Consider the following 22,718-nt stretch of genomic DNA (forward strand, 5'->3'; position numbering starts at 1 on the left):
TGTGGTTGAATGTCCACCTTAGGCCTATTTGTTAGGTCCATTCTCATCCTTTGGTGGTTGGATGTCCACCTTATACCTTGTTTGGGCCCATCCCTATTCCTTAGGCCCATAGTATGGTTTACTTGGACCTTGTGGGCTATCCCAAACCATTGGGCCCCCACTAGTAGTATCTTTTACCTTTTGAGAATTTTGTCTAAGTACCTAAATTCTACCTTGGTACCTTTTGAGGATTTTGTCTAAGTACCTAAACTCTACCTTGGCAAGAGGAGAATACAACATCGTCTCATGACATACTATGTCACTCTCATGACTCATCCATGTGCATTATATGTTTGCTTGGAGCATGGATTGATCATGGCTTATGCCGTTGGGCAGATTGTTTTTATGGGACTCCCAGAGATATGGAGTTGCCCTACATGAGTGCTGGATGCGCAGGACTAATGCATGGTTAACTGGCGTGATTCATGCATCTTGCATCTGTATGGCATAGATATTCGCCCTTGCTTCATCAAGGCTGAAGCCTCCACAGGTATATCATGGATGGCCAGATTTGGATACCGAAAATGTTTGTTTGAGCATTTAGGGCACGTAGGATGTCCTTGGGTGAAAGTTTGAGAACCTTCATGGAACCAGGAGATGCCCCGACGCCGAGACCGAGTGGAAAACATGAGCGCCGGTGCCTTTACCATTAGGCCGCATCTCTCACTGTATCATGATCGGTTGGTAGGGGGTGTGGCCTTACCCGCTTAAGTGAGGGGGCGATAACTAGGCTGAGTTTGATCAGCTCGTAAATGGGTCCGCTACCGTCGAGCCTTATTGGTGATTAGCTGTCCACAGGCGGGTAGTGAGGTCTCTTGCGCTCGCTGGGCTGTGCGGCTAGGAGAGCGGCAGACAGCAGGTAGTGTATTTGACCCGGTGATTTCCCAAAGAAGAACTATACTAATTTGTGGACTTGATATGAGGATGAGCATGACCGCATTGCATATTACATATGGCACTTGGCTGTATAGCCCCGCATTGCGTAGACTTTGATCGGCAGATGGTATTCCTGCCTTGCATTGCTTAGCCTTGTGACGGCTAGTGGTATTTATGGTCTTACCACATTCTTCCGCATACTCTGATATCGCATTCATGGCACCTGTCCTGCACACACTTACACCGCCCTCTAAGCTTTCTATAAGCTTATGCACGATTGATGCGTGCAGGTGATTCGAGGTCAGTGAGCGGAGCAGGAGCCGGAGCGTGCCGTTGATCCTTTTAGAGTTTTCTTTATATAAACTTTGTATTTCCCTTTAAGCCTCGTACTTGTAAAAAGTTTAAATTCTTAATGGATTTTGAAATGATGTTCCTGTAATTATTTATCTATGGTTACGATGTTATGATCTTGGGTATGCTCATTATGAATCAGACTTATGTTATAGAAATCCTCCTTGTAGGATTCCAGGATCGGAACTTGGTGAATGGATGCCAGGAGCCAAGAATGGGGTACTGCGGAGGCTGTCAGCGCCTGACTCGGCGATCGGGAATTCTGTGAGCCTGGTTTCCGAGTTTAGGGTGTGACAGGATGGCTAGTTGGATGGACGGATGGATTTTGGATGATTGGATGAATAATTGGATGGATGGATGCTTGGATGCTTGGGTGGATGGTTAATTGGATGAATGAATAAGTGAATGGGATGAGATGTATGGATGGTTGGATAATTGGATCGTATAGTTGGATGGATAGACAGATGGGATGGTTGGATGGCTAGATGGGATGGATGGATGTGTGTTTAGATGATTGAATGAGATGGTTGGATGGTTGGATGGATGGATGAATGTTTGGGTGGGCAGTTGGATGGATGGATGATTGGATGGGATGGATGGATGATTGGATGGGATGGTTGGATGTTTGGGTAGATGGATGGATGGATAGTTGAATGATCTGATGGGATGGAAATATGGGACGGTTGGATGGTTGGATGGATGATTGGATGGGATGGATGAATGTTTAGATGATTGGATGGTTGGATGGATGGATGGATTTGGATGGTTGGATGGGATGGTTGGATGGATGAATGGATGGAGGGATGGGATAGTTGAATGATTGGATAGATTAATTAATTGTTAGATGGATGGATGGATGTTTCGATGATTGGATGGGATGGTTGGATTGTTAGATGTATGTTTGGATGATTGGATGGGGTGGATGGATGGTTAGATGTTAAATGGATGGATGGGATGGGATGGTTAGATGGATGGATGGATGGATGTTTGGACTATTGGATGGGATGGTTGGATTGTTAGATGTATGTTTAGATGATTGGATGGGATGGATGGATGGTTAGATGTTAAATGGATCGAAGGGATGGGATGGTTAGATGGATGGATGGATGGATGTTTGGATTATTGGATGGGATGGTTGGATTGTTAGATGTATGTTTGGATGATTGGATGGGATGGATGGATGGTTAGATGTTAAATGGATGGATGGGATGGGATGGGATGGGATGGGATGGTTGGATGGATGTTTGGATTATTGGATGGGATGGTTGGATTGTTAGATGTATGTTTGGACGATTGGATGGGATGGATTGATGTTTGGATTATTGGATGGGATGTTTGGATTGTTAGATATATGCTTAGACGATTGGATGGGGTGAGATGTTAAATGGATCGATGGGATGGGATGGACAGATGGATGAGATGGTTGGATGGATGGATGGATGTGATGGATGGTGGATGGTTAGATGGATGAATGGGTGGATGGTTGGATCATCATGCATGTGTATTGTGTTTATATGCATATTTATGCATGTTTATTTGCTTATTAATTAGTTTAATAAGATATAAGTGATTGTAGTTTAACTATTGGACTGATTTCTTACGACAACATATACTTTTAGGCCCTATTAATGGAAATTTATTATGTATGCATTCTTTCTGCAATGTTTTGATTCCTAAATATGCAAATATGTGTATTTTAGCATCTCTTAAAGTTTCACTAAAAAATTCTACCATTATTCTTATGTTTCACCATTTTTCCCCACATTTCCGGTTATCGGCGATATTATCGGCGAAAACGATATTATGTCTTTTATCTCCGGCCAGCGAAACTTGTAGCGATAACGACAACTCAAACACTGGTTGCGGGCAAGTTAGAAAAGATTAGACAAGACTTTCTTTGGCATGGGTCAGAAGATAAGCATAAATTTCATCTCTTGAATTGGGATGAGGCTTGCAAACCATTATCCCAAGGAGGCGCGGGGCTAGAAAAATTGGGGGTGATGAATATGGCACTATTGGGCAAATGGGTGTGGAGATTTAGGGTGGAGGAAGGTAGCTTGTGGAGGGAGATGTGGGTAGAAAATATGGTGTAGAGGACGGTGGCAGATGGACAAAGGATTCTTCATTGTATAGGGCCTTTATCATTATAGAAGTCGGTAAACAAATTAAACAAGAAGGTTTGGGAAAGTGTGGGGTTCTCATTAGGGAATGGGAAGAGGATTCGATTAGTGGAGGACGTGTGAGTGGGAAATCAAAAATTGGGTTTGGTTTTTCCTCACCTAGCTCGTATCGCTACATATCCAAATATCTCAGTCAAGAGGTGTTATTCCTTCATGGTGAGGAAGTTTTTTGGTGTCCTCCATGTAGAAGAAATTTGACTAAGATAGAGGAGCTGTTTAGGTTGTTGGATTGTCTCTCGAATTGCATCTGATCAGTTTCAAAGGTTGATGCCATGTGTGGATCAATGAATAAGCTGGTAAATTTTCAGTTAGGTCATTTTATATGAAATTAGATGGGGTTTTCTCTGAGCAAGCTGCATGTAATACAGCGTGTGTTTGGAAATATGGTGCTCCTTCCAAGGTGGCAGCATTTGCATGGTTGGTGGGTAGGAGAAAGGTTCTTACAATTGATAACTTGCGTACGCGCGGTATGATAATCCCTAATATGTCTATTATGTTATAGCAAGGAGTCAATTGGTTATCTGTTCATTCATTGCCGTTTTGCATAAAAAATGTGGGCTTGTTTTTTCAAACTATTCAGAGTATCATGGGTTATTCCAAGATCGATCGGCCAATTTTTCTTGGCTTGGCACAAAGGGGGTAAGAGTAAGAATGGGGATCGTATATGGCAATTATGTTTATTAGCAAGTCTTTGGAGTATCTGGATGGAAAGGAATAGTCGTTGTTTCATAAATCAAAGGCAGAGCTCTCTTGAAGTTTTTAATAGGGAGAAAATGTATGTAATTAAGTGGGCACATACAGTTAATGTGTTCCGTGCTACCCAATTTCCAGTTGGTTAGATTTGTAGGAGGAAGCTTTTGTTTTGTTTGTTGTTTTTTCTTCCTTTGTATTCTTTGGCTTCTGCCTTTCTAAATAAAATTTTATTATCATCGTCTCAAAAAAAAAAAAAAAAACATGAAGAACCAATGGATATCGAAATCAAAGCTCCAACTCGATGATTTTTCAAGCAAAACATGAAAAACCAATGGTTTTATAACCATTTGACACTGATTTAACATAATTTCAACAAAAAAAAAAAAAAAAAGGATCAGAAATTGAAAATGCTCACCAGATCGAACATATGAGATATATCGGCACTACTTGTGCATTATATCACACAGGTGGTATACAAGATATATCATGGGATATATCGGCTGATGTCGTCGATATTTAAAACATTAATTACAACTAGCCCCTCCCATAACCTTTTTTATCAGTAACCCCCTGCTATACATTCACATGGCATCTCGAAATAGAAATAAATTGAGAAGGAGAAAACCAACAAAAGAGAAATCATCATCGTCATTGTAGCCTCTACCCAGGCCCAGCTATTTGGTGTCAGCTTTACAAATCCTGATTTGCTTATCAAATATCCAATATAGGGATCATTGTGATTGCTCGGCAAATATTCAATAATTGGCTGCCTACTTGACATCAACCCCCCTTTAACTGGGCTGGGGACTGCTTGCCTCATTGTTAACAAGCAGAGTTCCCAAAAAACAAGAAATGAGTAAGAAGGCAAAAGTGCGAGGAGGTTCCCTGGCCCTCCAAGAGTAATTGCTATCGGATGGTTAGTCGCTAAGGGCCGGTTTGGATTGGCGGCAATAAGTAGAAAGGGGGAAAAAATGAAAATTATGGAATAGGAAAACTGTGGAAAAGAATCCTTAAATAACTTGTTTGTTTTAGCATACATGATTTAAATGGAAATGTGGAATAGTCGATGGTCAAAAAGTGAGGGTTGTCTCTCAAAAAGGGTAGAAATCTCGTTTCTTAGGTTTTAGAAAGGAAAAGGAAATGGCCCTTTTCTAAGGAAAATTGTGGAAAGGAAAACTAATTTTGTCAGTCCTCGTCTTTAGCAAACAAGGCAAACCATCACATACACAGGAAATGATTTCCATTTCCAATGTTGAATCCTATTTTCCACTGATCCAAACAGGCCCTAAGTACAATGTGCTGACGGTCGATCACCTTCCGAGGAGGAATATGTTATAGTGCATGCAAGCCTCTATGCCTAAAGGATGCAGAAGCAAATCATCTATTCATCAATTGCACGTTTTCTTATAACCTCTGGCAGAGGTTCCTAGGCCTCTTTCAATTATGGTGGGTGATGCCAAGATCTATTGTGGGAGTTGTTCATGCCTAGAATACAGGATTGTAGGTAAAAGCAAGAAGACCTTATGGCGTTTGGCTTTGATGTGTGGCTATGGTCTATCTGGAGAGAGTGAAACAATAGAATCTTCACCAATAGATCATTAAGTGTTTATATAATCTTCACCAATAGGACGGGACAAAGGCTCAAGACCAAACGGATTCCCCATTGCCTTCCTTCAAATCAACTAGTAAATAGTCAAAGGGGACTTGTTAGATTTCATCACCAAGTTTCATGATAGGGATTGTCTAGCAAAGGATCTTGGGGCAATGTTTAGCACATTGATACCCAAGAAGGTGCAGACAACTTATTGAACTATCAACCGATTAGTTCTATCGGGACTCCATATAAAATCTTTGCCTCGAGATTCAAAAAGGTGCTTGGAGAAGATATACCGAAGGCCCAAGGGGGCTTCTTTGTCCGGCAAGCAAATCCTGAATGAAGCTTTGATTGCCCATGAGTACATTGATTCCGAATATGGACTAGATTACTCAGTGTAATTTGCAAAGTTGATATGGAGAAGGCATATGACGTGTGGATTGGGATTTTATTTTTTTTCGGAGAGAACAGTAATTTAATTGAAAGGCATGCCAAAAGGCGAGAAAAGAATACAAACTACAAAGCCACCCAACAAGCAGGCCAAAGAGGACAACTAGACTGCTTTTACATGGAGAACCCATTCTGAGACAAGATTCTTGATTCTGACCATAACCTCCTCGAATAAAACCGGGACATTTCGAAAACAACAAGCATTTCTAGCTCCCCAAACAACCCACAAAATAGCCATAACATAGAGCCTCCAACTAGCTTGCTCGGATTTCCTGCATCTTCCACCATGCCAAGCCTAAAGAAGATCCTCCACCGCTTTCGAAAGACTAGGCTTTATATATTTAGGATTGGGAATTTGACCAATATATGTTGGAAAGACTAGGCTTTTGGATGAAATGGCAAGGATAGATGTTGAATGCATGGGATCGGCGTACTTCTCGATTCTTGTCAATGGATCTCCTAAAGGTTTCTTCAAGAGTTCTCGGGTCTCAAGCAAGGAGACCCTCTCTCTCTCTCTCCCTTTCCATTTATTATGGTGGGTGAGACTCTTAACAAGATGCTTGAAAAGGCTAGGGAGTCATGGTTCATCCAAGATTTTGCGGTCGAAAATGCAAATTTGCAAATTACTCATCTTCAACATGCAAACGATGCGATTCTTTTCTGTGGGGCAGAAGTGAGTTTGTTGTGTCGAAGCAGTTTCAGCGTCAAAAAATAAACATAGACAGAGAAAATTATTGGGACTGCAACTAAGCAAAGACGAGATAGAACATTATGTACAGCTTTTTGGATACAAGAAGTGAAAGCTACCCTCAACCTATTTTGGTCTTCCGCTATGCTTCAAGAAACCAACGAAATACTTTTTTTTAACAGTAACAGGTCAATTTATTAAGAAAATGCCAAGATAGCACAAAAATTACAGCCTATGCAAAAAAGAAAAATTACAATCTTGTAAAGATTTTATACAAAAAGCCCATTCCACTACGAGGCACTTTGCTTTGGAAACGACCTCCTCCGCCATGACGAAATCATTCCAGAAGCACCTTCTATTCCATTCCCCCCATATAGACCCATAACGAAGACAATAAGGCCAGCCCCCTAAGATCACAAACATTCCAACCTAGCCAAACACCATGCCGAAGCAAGAATAACTCCCTAATTGACTCCGGCATAACCCATGGAAACAGAGTAAATACTCACGGGACTCTGTTTTAGAAGGAATACAACAAAAGTTATCAGTCTGGAAAAGCATGAATCTATCATTTGGAGGTCACTTCACATTGATTTAAAAAACAGCTCTCATAGATGTGCCGCTTTACTTCATGTCACTATTTTACCCGCTATGGTTATTGAGAAGCTTGAAAGAATACAAAGGGAGTTCCCTTAGAGAGGCGCAAAAGGGAAGAAGAAGAACCATCTCGTCAATTAGACTGAGGTTTGGGAGGCAAAGGAAAAGGGGCGTCTTGGATGAAGATTTTTTTAATTTTTTAAGCATCTTCACATGGGATCTCTAAAACTATTCAATTTACCTCTCCGGTGAAGTGGTTGTGGAGGTTTGGAGAGGAAAAGGACAGCCTGTGGAATAAGGTGTTAGCATGCAAATACTGTGAGGAAAGTGAGCTGGTCTATGGCTTCATCATCCATATATAGATCCTTGGGCGTTTGGAAGGAAGTCTTAAAAGCTGCAAATTCTTTCAAAGAGGAAATTCAATTTGCTTTACGAGAAAGGTCTCGCATCATGTTTTGGGAAAACAAATGATGTGGGTATCAAGCAGCTAGCAAGAGAAAGACTCCATCGATCAATGCATCACGCAGGTAGGGGAGCAATCAGTTTGGACCCCATTATTTAGAGGGAATCCTCTTGAGGAAGAAATCAGTGAATTCGAGAGGATAATGGAAGTACTTCAAAATCATAGAATCCAGCCTAATCTCAGGGATGGTTGGGTTTGGAAATCAAGCAAAATGGGAGTAAGTAAGTCAGATCATTTTCCTTAGTTCTCCAAGAACCCCAACTGCAACAGAAAAGGATCCTATACATCAGATTTGGAGATACCCAAGCCCTAGTCCAATGGTGGCTTTTAGATGGCTTGTCAGAAAAAACATGATTCTTATGTTGGATAATTTAAGGAAGATACAGATGATAATTCCCAATGGTTGTATTTTGTACCTTCCAGATAAGGAAAATGTGGATCATATATTACTACATTGCCTGTTCTCAAGGAAGGCATGGGAAAGATTCTTCTCACTTTTGGAAGTGCAATGGGTTACTTAGGCCACATCAATTTGGAGATTTGCTTTCCATGTGGCATGATGTTATAAGTGGAAAGATGAGAAGGATGGTCCTTCTGTCCATCATATGACCAATTAGGCTAGAATGCAATTCTAGAACCTTTAATGACAAGGTTGCTTGTCCAAATCAAGTGTTCATTTTGTTCAATGGTTGGTCATGGAATGGGTTAGAGCTCAAATGCCATTAGAAGAATTTCAGGGTAGTTGAGGGGACTCCTCCCCATATGTGTTAGCTGGATGACACTTCATAATCCTTTTTGTCTCACTTTGTCTCTTCTTTGAAAAAATAAAAAAATAAAAAATAAAAAAAAATTCAGTTTCCATTTTTTTTTTAAAAAAAAGTGTTTATGTAACCTTTTCTAAGGGCTAAAGGCAAAGTTTCTCAGTGGGCTTTGGCACTGCCCCGTCCAAGGGTTGTAAATGGAAAGATATATTAGGATTATGGAGGGATAGCATGTTCCCATAGTCATCAAGGGTGGAGTGGGATGACTCCTCATCATCCCTTTGCATTCACTTTTTTGTTTTTCATTTCTTTTTTTCTTTTTCTTTTTTCTTTTTTTTTTTTTAACCATTACCTTTCAAGAAATAATAATAATAATAATAACAATATATAAAAGAGAGAGAGAGAGAGAGGTAAGAAGGCAAAATAGTCAGGTTGAAGATATCTTGCTAGCGGTGATGACAGCCAACCTGTCTGCAGTTGGTTTCTTTTCAGACATGAATCACTTAACAGCTCTTAAGAAAAAAAACTTAGAATGCATACATTTTTTCAAGATTCCCATTGATACAATCTATTAGGAAACATTTTACTCCTATATCTCCTTTGTTTCACCAAGTATATCACAAAACTTTCCCCTGTTTTTCTCATTATGTACATCTAGAAATCATTCATCTAAGCCCACTCAAATAGGAAATCACCTGACTGGTTTTTAAGTTGAGCAGCATATCCAGTTAACCTACCCAACAGATGCTTACGTGCTGGTGATTCAACATCCTAAATTCCTAATCTCATCTAACTTTTGCACCTTGTCTTCCATGGCATACTTAAGAAAAGGACAAGCAGATCACAAGGAGTGAAAGGATTCAGTAGATGCCCTGAAGGATTACATCATGGAATTTGATTCCCTTACCTGCCCATCATCAATTGCTTGACAGGAGGAACCTTAGTGATAGCTAATTTAATTATGCCATGTTGAAACTCATGCGTTTTTCTACTAAACGAGTGCATTAGAAATAAAGCAGATTAGATGATCGCACCGGAGTAAAAGAAACGCAAAGAATAGCATGATCTTCTAATACTTGTTCTTTTCTGGAATGGAATGCAAAAATGCTATTAGCACCAAGAAAATATAGGTGTACAAACCAAGGTTGACCTGTCTATAACCAGGAAAAAAGGAGAAATCCTCCCTCTCCCCATCAAGAGAGTAGGAGCCCTCAAAAAAACCTCATATCACATCCAATTTACAAACCCTAAATTGGAGACTCCCGAAGCCCATAATATCATCCTCCCTTTGGCCCCATGGAAAATTACATTACTGCTTTCTGACTTCTTGTTAAAAGTTCTGTTATTGAGTTCTCTCTATAAGGACCAGAGACCAAATAGACAGTTGCCATAATATTTTTCTTCCTTTTCAAAGGGGAACTTGAATTCAAAGCCAGATACAATGTTTCAATCAACCCCAGCATGACCCACCGCAAATCAGAAAGAGCCATAAATCTCTCCCATAAGGAGGATGCAATGGTACAATGGATAAAAATGTTATTTATGTTAGTGCACTGATTTCTGCCCCTTATTTGTTAATCACGTGAATCACTGTGTCATGTAGTCAATTGAGCCCTTAGAAGCTGAAGACCGAAGACACAAGTGAAAGTGAAGCATCAAGGAGCAAAGAACAGGTAAATATGGTACCTTAGTGACCCTAACCCTTGACCCGAAACAACCTTAACATCTAGATGATCTTAAACTTAATAGGTAAACCTTTTATTGATCATCCCTTAAGTCATAGGAGCCTAAATTAACCATCCTTAGATTGGCTCTAGAGGTTCCGTGTTGCTGAGAAGACTGCACAAATTCAGCAACCTTCGGCCCGACCTAAAATTGCTAAAATAGGACAGTATGCTAAGGCAGAATTCCGAGTAATTCGGCTGCAACCGAGTGCCACCTTTGGTCTCACCGAAGACCACTTTCAATGAGACCGAAGACCACCTTCGGTGTGACCGAAAGTGCCCAAAATCTGTTCAATAGCTTTCCTGTCTAAATTCAATTAGACCGAACATCAATTCGGTGCAACCGAACATAATTCGATGCGACCGAACCTACATTCGGTGTGACCGAAAACTATCCGTTATAGATTCATTGGAGCCTTTTTCCTATAAATCTAACAACTAGATCTTTATAGAAATGATGGATTTTGGTATTTTAGAGACCCTAGTACATCCTAAGCTCTACCAAACCTCCTACGTTGCATTCCAAGCTCCTCTACAAGAAGACCATGATCCCAAGCCCTCTCTAGAGTTTAAACATCATTTTTCTTGGCAAACTCAGGTGTCTATCAACCTTTAGAGTGTCTATCAAGTAGAATCTCCTAGGCTTTACAACTTCCCATTAGTTGTAGGAGATTCTACCCAAACTCACATCACCTTGGTTACCTTAATGGAACATCACCTGCAAAGTGTTTAACTTCAGAGCTAAAGCCTTAGCAAAGCATCGGCATCATGATCGGTAGAGCAAATGGGAGCTGATTGAAGCATGGGAGAGCATCAATCAAGCAGCCCAAGAAGGAGCTACAAAAGGGGCTCAATCCTACAAGTTGTCATTTGTAAGAGTTTGTATACACTCCTTATGTAGGATTGAGTATAAGAGTTTGAATTGCCAAACTCCAGTTCTTATGTAGGACATTGGCTCTTGTGTAGATCCTAAATCTAAGTCCTTATGTAGGCCACTGGACATGAGTGGGTACGTGTTAGTCTCCGAGTGAGCTTCCGGCGGGAGTAAACGTAGGTCCTTAGATTAGGATTGAGGTTTTTTGTTAGCCGATTAAAATCTAACTAAAGTCTCTTGCGGGACGCAGCGGGAGCCTCCGACGGAAGTGTACGTCGGTAGGTTCTTGTCTAGGACCAAGGTTCGTGGTGAGCCTATAGAAAACCACGTAAAGTCTCTTGCGGGGGTTGGTCATTGTGTAGGATTGTAAAGGTTAGATGTGAACCTAATTTAAAGCTTCCAATAGTAAAATCTGGTACACTCACGGGTTGAGTGTGTCCACTGGGAGTGGAGTAGGGAACTGAACCACTAAACATGCTTGTGTTTGAGATTGTATTTGAGCACTTGTTTAACTATGCTTATGTGATTGAATGTTTAATTATATGTAATTATGTATGCATGATTGGATGAATGCTAAGAGTTGATAGATAGCACATCATTCCCCCTCCTCCTTTCTTCTTTGATAAGTATAACTGAAAATCCTAAGCTTCCAACCTGAATATAAATCAATCCCTCCTCAAGCCAACCCCAATTAGTTGGGATAAGACTTAGAAGATGGTGGGTTTGGCTCTCCACAACAAATTGAATATATTGTGATTGTAATCAAAATCGAGAGTCCTTTTTGTTTCTGTTTTTGAAGGTCATTTTAACACCTAGATTTTCCAATTATTCTACAAGATCAAGTTCTTCTATGTTTCATAATAAGTTTACACAATCAATTAATAAATCAAAGACATGAAATACCTTAGCATCTTCTGCATCAGGCAGAGCAACCTGTTCTAGACTTTGCTGCAGCTCCAAGCGATGTTGTGCATTCTTGAACATGTAACCAGTCATCAAAACACTGTACATGAGCTGAGCAAGATTTTCAGCAACCTGAATTGAAAACAAAATGTATTAAAATTTCTGTCATCTTTCAAAAAAAAATGTATTTAACGAGTCCTACATTAAGCTGGTATTACTAATTAGTATTGTTGAAAATGGTGCGCAATGGAGCCTGCGTCTTCAGTACCAAGTAGAACAAAGAGAAAAGTTCATAATCTCAGGGATGCAGATTGTGCAGATCTTTTATACTGGTTTTCATAGTACGCATGGCAGACATGTACAAAATATCCTGAAGAGGCATCCAGCAGAACACACATTAGCCCAAAAATCATGCCAGCAGAACAATCCTAACCACTTGATCTGAACAGGGTTGAAGAATGGGAGGTGGTCATTCCGTCCATCAAATAAGCGCTTAGAATCATCCAACTGGACTGACAGGTCATGGTGTCGTGATACACATGCAGTGTGACCCCATGGATGCAGTCTGTATATGGCACACATCTTCCACGCGTCTCCATGGGAACTTGTGCAAAGAACATGAAAAATTAGCATTCCTCACATAGAACTGTAAAGAACTCACAGTGGTAACAGTTACTGCAAAAAATTGAGGGGGAAGCGTTCCAATCATATTTGTTACCGTCTGGCGCATCGCATCAACGACCTTCAGAAGGGGGGAAATGCCATGAAAGAGGTTTCCATTGCACAAAAACTTAAAAATATAAGAGGAACCTATCCATAAATATGATTACCATCACATGCAGTAGTAAGAATCTACCTGTGGAATAAGTGTTTCCATGAGCTTAAAAATATGCTCTGGATGGCTTTCTTTCCAAATCTCAAGAAGTAAGCCAATTTTCTAAACAAATGAATAAGAACATATCAAGCAATGATATCTGACCTGATGTGGTGCCCTTTTCACAAACAATTCCATAAATTCTGGCTGCACATTTCTTACATACTCCAAAAGAATTTCCCTCCTGCTCTTGGACTGGAGGCAATGAAAAAAGTGTTAAGCCTCCAACATCAACAACAAATTTGTGGAAATAATTTTTCATAGGATTGAAGGCCTCATTGTAGCATGGGCCTCAAGTATAACTTGTTTCAAGGGATGCAAGCTAGAAGAGATAAAAGCTTTAATGCATTAGGTTGGGGTGATTTGTAGATGGGGGAATTAATTGTACATTTGTGTGTGTGTGTGTGTGTCTTTTTGTCTTCTATAATGAAATTTTCCATTGAAAAGAAAAAGGACGTTGAGTCGTTGTTCAGCAGTGTCAAGCATGTCAGGAAGGCAAAGGTAGCACGCAACACACCGGTCTTTGTACTCCATTGCTAGTACCAAATGCCCCATGCGTTCATATTGGGATTACCTAATACCAATGTTGTCAAATGCAATTGCATATTCGCATAAAATGGCTTGAATCGCATATGCCACCATGGCATATGAGACTGTTGGAAGTATGCCGTGGCATACTTTTACATACGATGAATATGTGATCGCATGTCCCAACGGTCAGAAATATGACCGTTGGGACCTCTTTTTTATTTTAGTTTTTTGCATTTTGGGGGACTTGCCTATGAATAGACACTTATATCCCTTCCATTTTCCCTATTCTTTACTCTCTCTCTCTCTCTCTCTCTCTCTCTCTCTCTCTCTCTCTCTCTCTCTCTCTCTCTCTCTCTCTCTCTCTCTCTCTCTCTCTCTCATTGTAATCTCTCTATAATTCTTTCAAGATTCTGCCTTACTTTTCATTTCCCATTTACAAATTACACTTAAAATCTTCCAAGATCATTCAAGATTCAAGTAATCAAGTTCAAACTTCAAATTTGAAGTTCAAAGTTGAAGTGTTTACGAGACAGGATCATATCTTCTTCTTTGTAACCTATGTTGAATGACCCGGGTTGGAAATACAGGCACTGTTGTAGTGCTACCCAAAAAAAAAAAACACGTGGTGTGTGAGTTATGCGAGTTTGTAAGTGTCAATGGCATTGCACGGCAAAAAGAACACCTTACACACAAAACAACATCAAATGCAAGAGCATGTCCCAACATTACTCCAAAAATACAAAAATGAAGTCATGGAGTACATGGACAAACATTCAAGAAAAAAAAAAAAAAAAGCAATCACCCCCACCCCTCGGCCCAGTTGACCGGCAATTTGAACCACTAAGCACCAAAAAAGCTTGTGGGCATGGACCAATAAGTGAGGTAAACCACATCCCAATGATGTGGTTAACCAAAGGAGTAAAGGCAAAAGACCTGCACAAATAATATTGAAAAAACCATTATAAACAAAAAAGATAGGAAAACCACAATTCATTATACCACTAAATGATCATACCAAGCCGGTGTTGCTTTCAACACTCTTTTAAGTTGAAAAGTTTCAAGGTTATGGTGGAAGCAACATGTCAATTTGGACCTGAGCTTAAGCATCCTCTATATCACGAAGTGAGAGAAACATGCCTCAAAACAGAGTATGATTTTACTAGAAGCTTCATTGTCAAATATAAAGAAGCATGAAAAACATATGGTTACACTCTTATGCCTAATGAATGGACCAATATATCTAGTTGGATATTAATTAACTTTCTAGTGAATTATCCAACTCGAACAATGTTTTTTAAGTCCTTTGCATTGGACCATTCCCACATGGTCAACTATTTGTTCAAATTATTAGATAATGTAATTGAGGAAATTGGAGAGAAATACATTATTTAGGTTATCACGTACAGTATAGCCTCATATATAGCCATCAGTCGCCTTCTTGTAGATAAAGGCATCATTTATTTACAACCTTGTGCGACACATTGTATAGATCTAATGTTAGAAGATATGGGCAGATTGTACATTAAAGTGACTGTTAGGGCTAGAAGAATCCGGTTCTTTATGTACAAACATGTCCTTTTTCTCCATCAAATGAAAAAACACATTGGGTGTAACTTGCTTCATCAAGCTGTCACCCGATTCACAACAGCTTCTTAACACTAGAAAAGTTGTATTCAAACAAAGCCAAGCTTAAAAGCTTTGTAGTGTTGGCCGATTGGAATAATGGGCCTTGTTCAAAGAAGGCCAAAGGGAAGCTAGTCCAACAAACCATCCTTTCGCAATCTTTTTGGACACAAGTGCCAAAGGCACTAAAATCATTGGAACCCTTAGTGAGTGTGTTGTGATTGGTAGATGGAGATGAGAAGCCACCAATAGACTACATCTATAATGCAATGGAGATGGCTAGAAACAAAATCATTGATCACTTCAACTATAAAGAGTGTGATTACCGGACCATTTTAGATATTATAATAATAAATTGGGTAGTCGAATGTCATCTCCATTGTATTCAGCTGCCTGCATCCTTAATCTAACCATATTCTTTGCTTCTGTTGATCGAATAAAAGCAAAAGCGACGCATATGGTTGGCTTTCTTAATGCTTTGGAAAGAATGGTTTCAGATAAAGAAAAACATGACAGGATTTCAGCTCTACTGAACTTCTACACAAAGAATGAGGGTATTTACTCAAAGAGAAATAGTCATTAGGCATATGACTGAAATTGCCTAATTTGAACATCTTTTTCTTTCTTTTCATTTTTTCAAAGGTAACAATACCAAGGATGGAACCCTAGATCACTCACACACGAATGATAATCACCAATATTTGTCTCTGTGTATGGCGGATTCAGAATCGGTGGACCATCTATTCATTCATTGCCCTTTCATCAATCAGATCTGGTCAACTATTTTCTCTTGGTTCAGTATGTCCTGGTCCCTTTCAAATTCGACGGGTCGGTTGCTCAAAACCTAGCATGGTGTTACCCTCGGAAAGCAAAGAACTTTGGTATGGAGAATGGCCGTTATGGTAGTATGGTGGTCGGTGTGGGAGGAACGGAATGGGAGATGTTTTACGGGCAAGTCCAACTCGGTGGGGTCCATAGTGAAAAGAGTTCATTATTATATATTCGAGTGGGCTTCCAATGTGGTTCATTTAAAGGATTGTAATTTGTTTTTGTACAGAGGGTAATTGATCCGCTAACTCAACGGGTTGGTTTTCTCCTTGTAATCCTTTCTCTTTCAATGCAAGTTTTTGTTATCTCTTAAAAATAAAATAAAATAAAATAAAATAAAATAAAAAAAGATCACTCACACACACTTCATTGTCTCTGCTAGCTCATCTTACGAGCAGTAGACAAGTATGAACATCTCAGTGAATTGGTAAAAGTAACTTAGAAATAGTTTCCTACAATATACAAAATCTAACCAACTTAAATTATTATTAACAACTGATTAGTGGGTTGCCTATGGAGTGTACCCGAACTAGAAGGATTCAACACTAAAGCAGCTAGCCATAAAGATTCCTAAACTCAAATGTTCTGTCAGCGATTGTGAATGCAGCTAGAGTACGTTCCAGTCGGTAAGTTTGGCAATTCACTCCTTAATGTTGATTTTAGTCTTAAATCTTAGAGAGTTAAAAGTAATGGCCATCACCGATGTACTTTCTTATTGTAGATCCACGGCAAAAAAATAAATAAAAAAAATGAATCATCTTTTAACTGAAAAAGCTCAATGACAAGGTCTTTGTCTAATACAACCAAAAGCTACAAAAACGAATCCAAGCTAAGCAAGAAAAGCCCCGTTTTTATATTTCTATATGCCTAGATGATTTGGATGCAGATAGTGAGTGGCTTGTAGAGATAGAAGACCCGGTCTTTGCAGGTGAGAACCTAAAATGGGCCCAAGTCGAAGATGCATCATTTAGATTCACACTTGGAGAAAGTTCTTCCACTCGAAGGTGAAGAAGAGGGGCGAGCAATAGCAATCACGGCCAAGCAGTGGACAAGATTGAGAAGATATAAGAAGAAGATCAAGATCAACAATCGGATGTTGATGAAGTATTAGTACGAATAGATGATGAAGAAACAGAAGAAAATGAAGTATAGAGATGACTCTAATGTCAATGATGATGATGACAATGGCGGTGATCAGATGCCACAATAGTAACTGGATCAACGCATATAGTATTACTATATTATTACTAGCCTATGTTAGTATATTTATTTTTTATATTTTGTTATTGTGCTTTTTTTTGTAATTTGTATTAGTAAATTAAATTGTAACTTGTAACTTGTAAGTTATTTCAAGTCATCAAGTTATCAATAAAATTTCTATGTTCGAAGATTTTAATAATTAAGTCTCTTTTAATAAAGCTTATTGATTGTTTTGTTAAAATTTATATAAATATAAGTAATTAAATAAGTCAACTTTGAGTATTGTGCTTGCTTAGCGCTTGCAGGAACAGCACGACAAGGAACCTCTCTCTCTCTTATATGCCGGCTAGATTGGAGTTGGAACTGAATGGACAGGAGGGAGATTCTCTAATCAACCGGCTAAGAGTACTGAATGGAAGAAGTTTTCCTCAAAGTCGTCATCCCGTAACTGGAATCTACGAGTCGCTTACACTGAGCCCTTTCCCTGACTAACCAATTCTCTCTATCAAAGCACCATAGGTGGGCTTAGTTGACTAACAAAAATAAAAAACCTAAGCTTACCACTACGAATAACTTCGTAGAGTAGACTAAACTGCCCAGCAAACTTCGGTCTAGCGACCCCCTCTTATTGCGAGCTGCTTGAGGAGATTCAACAATCTGCCTATTGCCTTCTAAGTTCACCTCAAAAAAAAAAAAAAAGATTCCCAAGCCCTCCACTATGACCAAATTAATCAAGCCAACATTTTCTTGACAATTTTTCCTACAATGCAGCTACATGCCCAATCCTCTTCCACTTGAATTCCCCTCTTGTCACTAAACAAAGCGAAGGCCTTATATTTGGGGTAGCAGAGGGCTAACATGTACCCATAGAGGTTCCACCCTTCAATGTAGAGATTACTTTTCAAATTATCTTTTGTCCTAGATCACTCTTCCTCGATGCGCTTAGGTGAAAAGCAACCTCCTCATCATCTTAAGATCCATTTCTCTAACTTACTTTCTTCCTCGATGCACTTACGGCTCAACTCTATGGAAAAGTCATATCGCGCAGGAGCACGATTACCACATTTTTCAATGAGTAGGGGCCCCCTTGGAAGTGGGCTGTGGTGCATCAGGTTGTTGCCGTAGCGCGCTAGCACGCACACAGGAGCCAGCTGAAAAATGTAAGCACCAACGCATGTTTGTATATAACTTAATAAAGCACACAAACTACAATGAAATAGGTGAAAGAACCCAATCCAATCACTTGTACTAATTGGGCATACTTGTCCCTAATTTTTTGGGATTTTTTCATTTTTTTCGATTTTCCCTTTTTTTACCTTTTTTTTAGAGATAACAAAATTTATTAAGAAACCTACCAAAAGATGGGAAAAAGAATTTGTTGCAATCAAGGCTTTACAACAGAAAAAGAAGCAACCAAAGTTACTCTAGTGTTAGGGGCCCAACCCTTTACAAGCTCCAAGATTATGTTAATCACCCTGCGTGCCAACAAACCGCCATTTCAAAAACACCACATGTTTCTTTCTTTCCAAATCACTCAAAAAACTGCCATAGCAATGAGCCTCCAAATGACTTTACTCACCTTTCCACATCTTCCTCCATGCCATGTCCGAGGAGGTCATGCACTGACTCTGGCATAACCCAAGCCATATGAGATTCAACAAGAAAGAAGTTACACGCTTATCAAGCAAAGGCACAATGGATAAATAAGTGATTGATTGCACCTTTGCTTTTATATATGTTTGTGTGTGTGATCACATATGCGAGTATGCATCACATACGATCACATTTGCTATTTGACAACATCGCCTAAGACTAAACAAGACTATGACTCTATCCATGTTTCGACAAATTTTCTAAGATGACCAATTTCATTCCGATAACTTATAAGAAGGCGTTAGATGATCTATACATTGCCAATTTTTCCTTTAAAGAGGTGGTTCCTCTTTATGGTGTTCCAAAGGCAATTGTTTCTGATTGCAATGTCAAGTTTATGAGTTGCTTCTGGCGAACCTCATAGTCTAAGATGGGGGTTAAATTAAAGTTTTCAAATGCTTATCATTCACAGATGGATGGATAGACTGAGTGTCATCAACTGCAATCTTGAGAATCTCCCCCCATGTTTGTTGGTGATAGCGTCAATTCACGAGACCTCATGTTATCACAAGACGATTTTACTTATAACAGTTCCATGACTGCACTACAAGATTATCTCCTTTCGAAATTATGAATGGCATTATAGCTCAACATCCTATCAATTTAGTCCTACTTCCTATTGCGAGTAGGCTAAGCCAAGAAGCCAAGGCTTCTGCATAGCATATCAAGGAAATACATGAGGAAATCATGCGAAGATAGCCCCTAGTAGTGGAAATTACAAGGACATGCAGATGCTTGATGAAATTTTGCACAATTTCAAGAAGGGATAAGATCGTGGTGTGGCTCAAGCCTGAGAAGTTTCTAACATGGACTTAGAACAAGCTCCATTCCCAAAAAGTGGTTCCTTACCATATTTTTGGAGTTGTGTCACAGCGCATACTTAGTCAAGTTTCCACCTGAAAAGAAGATCAGCCATATTTTCAATGTGGAAGACCTTACAGTTTATTTTGGACATCATGAAAACGAGAGCACGGAAAACAAGCTACCTACTCGAAGTATTGTGCTAATTCCAGAAAGTCATTGAAGATATGTTGGAGATCAAATGGTTTCCACATGTCAAGAAGCGTATCAGAAATTTCTCATTTAGTAGTGTGGACAATAGAAATCTGACAGCATATAGATTTTAGCAGACGATTTCAAGCACATTAACCTGGAGCTCTATGAGGAGTACGTCACCATTAACTCGACGAAGCCGAGTTCTAACTCGACAAAGCCGAGTTCTTCCAAGCCGGGGGAATTGATTCAATCGCATCACACCCCACACATGCACACTCCAAAATTCCAAATGTGTGCACAAGAAAAAGGCCCAATTTCCTCTTTAATTTATTTTAGTTTTCTTTTTTATTGTTATTATGTTAAGAAAGATATGTTATTAGGATTTCTTAATTCTTATTTTAGAAATCTATGGTATGATGGAGATCTTTGGTAGCAAGGAATTCTACTTGTAGATTCCCTAGGTTGTGCTACGGGTTTTTCTCAAGAAGTAAACCTTGTAAACCTCTACTTATAATGAAGGCATGGGCCTATGAAATAAGACTGATGAAATTAATATTTTCCTTCAAGTAGAATTTTCTTTGTTTCACTGTGGTATTGGTGTTGGTTTCACTATGGTATTGGTGTTGGAGCAGAGTTGGGATCTCTCACGCAAGAGTAAATGGCTGTTAAGCTTGCTCACAGCCATTGCTTCTTGTTCTACTATTCGTGTGTGGATCTTCCCGCACTTATACGAGATTTGACCTTTCAATCTGTTACGTTGAATTTTATTGCAATTAGTTTCTTGCTTGATCTAGTTGCATTAGGGGAGCTCAGATAGGAGGTGTGGTACATGGAAATGCGCATGTAAGGCTAGAAAACCCCTATAATTGGAGTAGAAATATTTCAGAGTAGGAAAAGAAAATAGAGAATATATAAATAAGTATAGAGAGAGTACCAGAGTGCCGTTAGCACCGTTAGCGCCATTAGTGGGTTTTTTGTCACCGCCACTGTCGGGATTGAAAGATTGGGCTCTGAGACGGAATCTTCTAGGGATTTTTGGGAAGGAAAGAGAATGAAAAGAAGAAGAAGATGGAGAAGGAGAGGAAAAGAGAACGGAAGAAGATGATGAAGGAGAAGAAGGAGAGAGTGAGAAATGATGGAAAAGAAGGGAAGACATGGAGATTTTCTATCTATAACTCTCTCTCTCTCTCTCTCTCTGCCCTAGAGGAGGGATGCCATGGCGAAGGGGTGTGCAGGATAAGGGAAATGGTTAGGTTAAGATTGGAGTCTGGACGGCAGAGAGGACGGCCGTTCCTATAGAAGGATGCGGGGAAGAGGACCGGCATGATCCACGCGGCTCGATCTTTGCTTATTTTACACGTGTTTGGTTCAGTAGTCTGGACTATTGGTCCGTCTTTCCCAGCTTGGATCGATTTTCTCTCTACAATTCCCTCGTAGGAAAATCTTATCCTTTCGATTTTTGACATGCAATGGACGGTTGAGGAGAAATCTACAACGGACCACGCTCGAGTGAAAAGGGTACGACATATGCAGATAAATTTATACGTATCCGCTCGGTGAATTCGAAGATACGCACATATATAAAGAAAAAAATTCTTGATAAGTGTAGCTAGAGCATGGTGACCTATATTAATTAACTCACTGTTAAAGAAGCAGCCAAGAACGATTATAAGGTATGTAGCAAGAGGAGAAGCAAAAGAATTCAAGTAGTAGAGAGCAGATATGATAACCATCGGAACATGAGAATAATTCATATAAGTAATTAAATATATAAATAGCAACGCAAAGCGTAGCGTAAAGGAAAATCATCTTATGTCAATCCAAACAAATTAAATCTGTCTTTCAATTATCATGTCAATTTACTAGTCAAATTTATATTATAGAGTGTAATCCTTTACTTTCCTTATTAAACAAATTACATTCCATAGTCAAGCTTGCCATTTACATTCCGTAGTGTAATCTGTAGCGGTAACCATTCCATAGTTTCTAGCTGTAATTTGAATCTATGCTCGCACGATGGGTTTAGTTCATCAATCGTAAAAGTGTCTTGTGGTTACTCTTCGTGAATGACTGTAAGAATTCTTTTCTCATTTTTCATTTTATTTGTATCGAAAAGTCCTTCCATGCGAAAGGCAAATGTGCAACTCATCATTAGAGAATGAACCCCACCCTTTGAATATTGTCTGATCTAATTTTATGCATTAAGCGAGTAGGAGAATAGGCAACTGATCTCTTTAGTATTGGTCATACACTACGTGTCTGCCTACCTTGGCGCTTTGGGTTATTGTTGTTCGATTTGAATTGAAGCGGTATTTCAATTCTGACACGCATGCACACATAGGAAACAATAACAACAAGGTTTTGGCACACCCGGTGGGACACCGTCTCTAACTTACTAGTGTAGTATTACCAATGATGAATATAAGAAGTGCCCGGGTTGTCGGGGTTGATCCTTCTACACCAACCGCACCACCTCCAGTTGAGGACGTAACGATTCCTGCAGCCCCCGAGGCATTAGACTTGAACAATAATTCAACATCTGTTATCGGGGACCAGGGAGGAGCATCAACTTCCAGAACTATTCTTCCATATGAAGTAGTTGTCATGCTCTGAGATGTTTAGATGAGCATTCTGCTTGTGCAAGAATACGGGAAAGCCCAAGGAGAATAATTCCGTGTTCAAGCTGAGAATACTAATCAATATATGGCTATCCAAACTGAAGGCATGCATCGATTGATAGCTATGATAGCTGAACGAATACTAGCAGTGACACAATATAATGCAGAAGGAAATTCAATCGGCAATGCAACTCCGCTGCCA

At 39.5% G+C, this 22,718-nt stretch overlaps 1 protein-coding gene across 1 annotated transcript in view; it reads right to left on the reverse strand.

Moving 5' to 3' along the window:
* The window catches only part of LOC131237065 (uncharacterized), a 58,002-nt gene extending 36,737 nt beyond the window's left edge, over positions 1-21,265 (reverse strand). The window contains exons 1-4 of the mRNA XM_058234713.1: positions 20,833-21,265; positions 13,173-13,262; positions 12,855-12,935; positions 12,194-12,325 (exon numbers count right to left, since the gene is read on the reverse strand). Of these exons, the coding sequence (XP_058090696.1) occupies positions 12,194-12,325; positions 12,855-12,935; positions 13,173-13,262; positions 20,833-21,054 (525 nt within the window). The 5' untranslated portion in view covers positions 21,055-21,265. The remainder of the gene's footprint in view (positions 1-12,193; positions 12,326-12,854; positions 12,936-13,172; positions 13,263-20,832) is intronic.
* Positions 21,266-22,718: the final 1,453 nt, after the last annotated feature.

The sequence above is a fragment of the Magnolia sinica genome, chromosome 2 (genome assembly GCF_029962835.1).
Source record: "Magnolia sinica isolate HGM2019 chromosome 2, MsV1, whole genome shotgun sequence".
In the NCBI taxonomy this organism is placed as follows: domain Eukaryota; kingdom Viridiplantae; phylum Streptophyta; class Magnoliopsida; order Magnoliales; family Magnoliaceae; genus Magnolia; species Magnolia sinica.